General features: G+C 32.3%; 1 protein-coding gene across 1 annotated transcript; it reads right to left on the bottom strand.

Moving 5' to 3' along the window:
* Positions 1-590: 590 nt before the first annotated feature.
* On the bottom strand, positions 591-1580 carry LOC112769949 (uncharacterized). The gene has a single exon (XM_025814394.1). The coding sequence runs from the start codon at positions 1578-1580 to the stop codon at positions 591-593; it is 990 nt and encodes a 329-aa protein (XP_025670179.1).
* Between the last annotated feature and the right edge of the window lie 3521 nt (positions 1581-5101).

The raw sequence follows: 5101 nt of genomic DNA on the forward strand, positions 1-5101 counted from the left end.
ATCAACCATGTGATAAGTTCTTGATTTTCCTGTTTCTTGCAACTTGTTGCACAATTCATAAAGTGTACCAATGCCTTTCAAATGATTTGGTATCATGCTGATAATGTTGCAACTGAGACTTCAAAATATTTAGCTCATTAGAAGGAAAGTCAAGGGGATAAAACTTCTCTGCTAACTTACTCAAAGTCAAAAGCTCTTTTGTTTGCTCATTAAATCTACTATTCAACTCTTGTATTTGAGAGTCAATTGTTGCTAAGAATATATCTATTTGATAATGATGCTCAACTATCACACTTGGTTGACGAGATCGACCTCTTCCAAAAACATATTGTGCACTCATATTAGGGACTTCAATTTCATGCTTTTCACAAAAATCTTTAACATTTGCAAGAAAAGTGCACCATCCACCATCTCTTAATTGTTGAAGAAGTAACTTTGATGTAGAAACAATATGCATTGCATTAAGAATATCTTGAGATTGTTGTTGTAGTGCTTGGCAAAGAACATTAGTGATTCCCATAATCTCTTTCATCAAGTGCAAAGTGAAAACAAATTCAAATGACAATAATATTTTACTAACACCATAAGCCTCACCTCTGTGCATAAGTTGTCCCGTCTTCAATGATATTATTGAGAACAATGTTGGTAGTAGTAAACATTTTTACCAAACTGCAAATAGAATTAAAGTGAGAGCTCCATCGAGTATCCCCAGCTCTTTGTAAAGTGCTTATTTGATTCACACCTTTGCCTGTTTCTAATTCATTTTGAGCAACCAAGTTTGCATTTTCAATTGCTTGAGCTTCTTGTAATTGATCATGTCTTTTTGAAGAAGCACTAACAATAGTGACAATAGAGTTTAATTGAGTAAAAAATTCATGAATTTGAAGTACCTCTCTTGAAGCTGCCACCAATGCTAATTGTAATCTATGAACAAAACAATGTACATAGTATGCTTGTGGATAATCTTTAAGAAACAAAGCTTGCAAACCATTCCACTCACCCCGCATGTTGCTAGTACCATCATACCCCTGACCCCTAATATTTTCAACTTGGAGATTATAATGAGAAAGGACAGAAATCAATTCTTTCTTTAAAGTTGTTGCACAAGTATCAGTGACATGCACAAGATCAAAGAATCTCTCTTTAACAAAACCATCTAGAGTAACAAATCTCAAAACAATGGCCATTTTCTCCTTTTTAGATTCATCTCTAGCTTCATCAACAATAATACAAAATTTGGCATCTCCAATCTCTTCTCTAATTGAATTTCTCACCTTAGTAGCAAGAATATGTAGAATTTCTTTTTGGACATCATTTGAAGTATACTTAGCATTTTTTGGAGCATTTTCCAAAACATTCTTTTTCACTCTTTCATTGTAAGATCCCAAAAATTTCAACATTTCCAAAAAGTTACCTCTGTTGCTTGAACTTTGGCTTTCATCATGTCCTCTGTATGCGCAACCTTGAAATGTCAACCATCTAATGCAATCTATAGATGCTCCTAGTCGAATTCGATTCTTTTCAATCTCTTCTGATGTTTGCTTATGAAGAAGTCTGTCGATATGTTGTGATTGTTTCATCAAATCATCACATGATTTCAACACTTTATGATGGAATGAGTTGGGACCTTTGCCAATGTGATTCAAAAGAGCACATTCTTTTTTACTATTTACTTTCTTCCAATTTCTGAAACCATTCTCAATAAAATCATTTGAACCGGTATTGATTGAAGGTTCCTTAGCAAAAAGAAAGCACAGAAAATAATATATAGCATCATCTTCTATAGAATATTCTAACCAAGATGGGAACAATTTAAACCATGAAGCTTGAAAGCAACGATGACTTTTATCACCAGAAAATGGATCATTATCAAGAATTGGTTAATTTGGCCCAACTTTAATATAAGCCCGACGGATTTCATCTCTTTTATTTGGAGGAAACTTCCAAATCATTGGTTGCATTCCAGGATCTCTTTCCAAACAAAAAACACCCAGTTGATTTGGAAGAAGTCGTGGACGCTTTGAGCTATTCAATGGAGAACTTGAAGTAATGAAATTTGATGACCCCTCAAGTATTGGAGTAGTAATAGTAGAAGCATCTTCATTCTGTTGATCTTTTCTTTTAAAAAATGTATCAATGGTTTTGAACTTACTCATAATTCAAATGGCCAAATAAGTTCCTATAATTAAAAATATATTTAGCAAATAGTATAAATTACAGTCTAAATCTTTATAAAATATAAAAATTATATTTCAATTCAAAATAAGATATTAAAATTCAGAACAATAATACTAACATTCTAGTATAAATAATATAAAATTGTAATTAAATAGTTAACTAATAAAAAAACTAAATATATAAACTAACATATAATAACATAAACTTAATTAACAAATAATAATAAATTAAGTAAATAACTAAATATATAAAAAACATAAAAAATTAGACAAGACTGACAGAAAAATAATAAAAAAATATAAAAAAATTACAATGCTAGATTAAATACAATTCATTTGTTCTATTTTTTATGACTATGTCTCTTTATTATTAGTTGATTTAGTTCAATAATTTTCTTGAAATAAAAAAAGAATAAAAATAGAACCTTTTTTGAGAAAGAGGAGTGAAGAATCATTTGTTGAACTACTATCTTTTTTTTTAATCTACAAAAAAAAAAAGAAGAGTCAAAGAGGTAAAAGATAAGAAGATTAAAGAGATAAAGAAGAAGAAGAATAGGAAAAGTTGTTACCTGAAATTTTGGAAAGTGAAGGTGTCAAGGCGGGAAGGGGGAGACTTGTTGTACGAACAAAATGGGAGGATTGAGGAGAGGTTGGGAAATAAAAAAAGGGGATGGGGAATGGGCTTTTGGGCTGGGTTTTTTGTATGAATTAAAAAGGGGGTTGGGAAAGTTATGGAAAAAAAAAAAGGAAGGGGGCTGGGAAAGTTATGGAACAAAAAGAGAGGGGCTGGGAAATAAAAAAGGAGGGACTAGATTATTTTTTTTTTTAAATAAAAATTAAAGTTTTGGGGGAGGCCATTGCCCCCCTTTAGTTATATGTACCTCCGCCCCTGATATATAATAAGCTTAGTCAAAATAATGAAATCTTCCAAGAAATTTATCTATAGAGCACCCCAATTGATTTGAAAAAAAAAAGTTTTTTTGAACTTGCTTGAACTATACATTGTGGAACATGGTTTTTGAGCTAAGAACACATAAGCATGTGAGTTTCGAGACTAGTTTTGTAGTTACATCATATAACTACTATTTTCATTCTTGTGTGTATTATTCTCTTTCTATGATTGTAATCTTTGATTTGTTTGATTCTTTATGTCTATTATTCTGTGTATGAATGCATTTATATGATTGAGGCCTTCATTTCATTTAGCTTACTTACCCAAATGGCCTTACCCTTTTATCCATCTTTGTTAACCAACTTTGAGCCTATGATTAATCCCCTTTTGTTTTTAATTTTAGCACATTACAAGTCTTAAAAGGGAAAACAATAAATGTCCTTCATTTGAATCTTTGATTAGCTTAGCTAGTGAGTGTGTGTATCATTTAAGTGTGAGAAATTTGGGAACATTGGGTGACATAAGAGTGTATTTTTGTATTTTTGGGAATTGGGTACATACTCATGCATTAAATGTTTAAATCATATGCATTGATGCTCTTGTATATATTCTAGTTTGAAAAGAAAAAAATGAAAGAGAAATAAAAAGAAAAAAAAATATATATATATATATATCTATATAAAAGAAAGAAAAAAACAGAAAAAGAAAAAGAAAGCAATAAAAGGGGACAAAATACCCCAAAGTAAAGTAATAATAGCAATGCATATGAGATGTGAAGTGAAAAGAGAATGCATGAGTGTGTGAAAAAGTGAAGAATGGGTAGTTAGGTCGCATTAGATTTGAATAGGTTGTCATAGGTTAGGTGGAAAGCTTAAGTTAATCAAAGATTCAAATTTCAAGCTCACTTGGCCATATGTATCCTTACCTTGACCCTAGCCCCATTACAACCCATGGATAAGTCCTCATGATATTTGTATGCATGCATTGAATAATTGTTGATTGTTAGATGAAAAACAAATCTTAGAAAGCATGATTAGAGGAGAATTGAGTGAATCAACCTTATACACTTGAGTGACTTGAGCGGATACACATCCGATGAGGATTCGCTTGCTCAATTACATGTTTTCACTTATGATCATCTCTTTTCTTACAAGTTTGTAAAATCTTTTCAATAACTCAATTCAATTGTGGGTTTGATGTGATTGCTATTGTTGTACCCTTGTGTTCATATATGTATTCTTGGGAATTGATTTATTTTGACCAAGTAGTTGCATTCATTTAGAAATATTGCATGTAGGTAGATTGCATATAGATAGTTTACATTGAATAAATGTTGATACCCTTTGTCTCTTTCTTGAGTTTAGCATGAGGACATGCTTAGTTTAAGTGTGGATATGTTTGATAAACCTCAATTTTGTGGTTTATCTTGTGTTGAATTTAGGGGATTTTATCAACTTATCCCACATTTATTCAATGAAATAGCATGCTTTTGTAATTCTCCCCAAATTTGTGCTCAAGAGTGAAAACATGCTTTTTAGGCCTTAAAATAGCTAAATCTAATTCACTTTAATTACATTTGATTCCTTGATATTTTGTTGAGTGATTTCAGGTTCATAAGGCAAGGAATGGATGGAAGAGGTGAAGAAAAAAGTATGCAAAGTGGAGAATTCATGAAGAAATGAGCATTTGGAGAGGACATTCATGGCCACGAGCACGCGTCATCCATGCATACGCGTGAGGAGGAATTCGCAAGGCGACGCGCACGCGTCGACCACGCGCACGCGTGATGTTGGTCACGTGACCTCATTAAAGGTAATACGCTGGGGGCGATTTCTGAGCCATCCAGGCCCAAATCCAACTCATTTCTGAGGCTATTTCATACAGAATTCAAGAGGAAACAAGGGGGAGCAATTAGATTAGTGTAGGACCATGCTTTAGGTAGTTTTCTAGAGAGAGAAGCTCCCTCTTCTCTCTAGAATTAGGTTAGAATTAGGGTTTTTAGGTTAATTTTTCTCTTAGATCTAGGTTTAAT

The sequence above is a fragment of the Arachis hypogaea genome, chromosome 18 (assembly GCF_003086295.3).
Source record: "Arachis hypogaea cultivar Tifrunner chromosome 18, arahy.Tifrunner.gnm2.J5K5, whole genome shotgun sequence".
NCBI lineage: Eukaryota > Viridiplantae > Streptophyta > Magnoliopsida > Fabales > Fabaceae > Arachis > Arachis hypogaea.

Coding starts and splice junctions, on each gene's coding strand:
- LOC112769949 (XM_025814394.1), bottom strand. CDS start 1,580: ATGAAACAATCACAACATATCGACAGACTTCTTCATAAGCAAACATCA.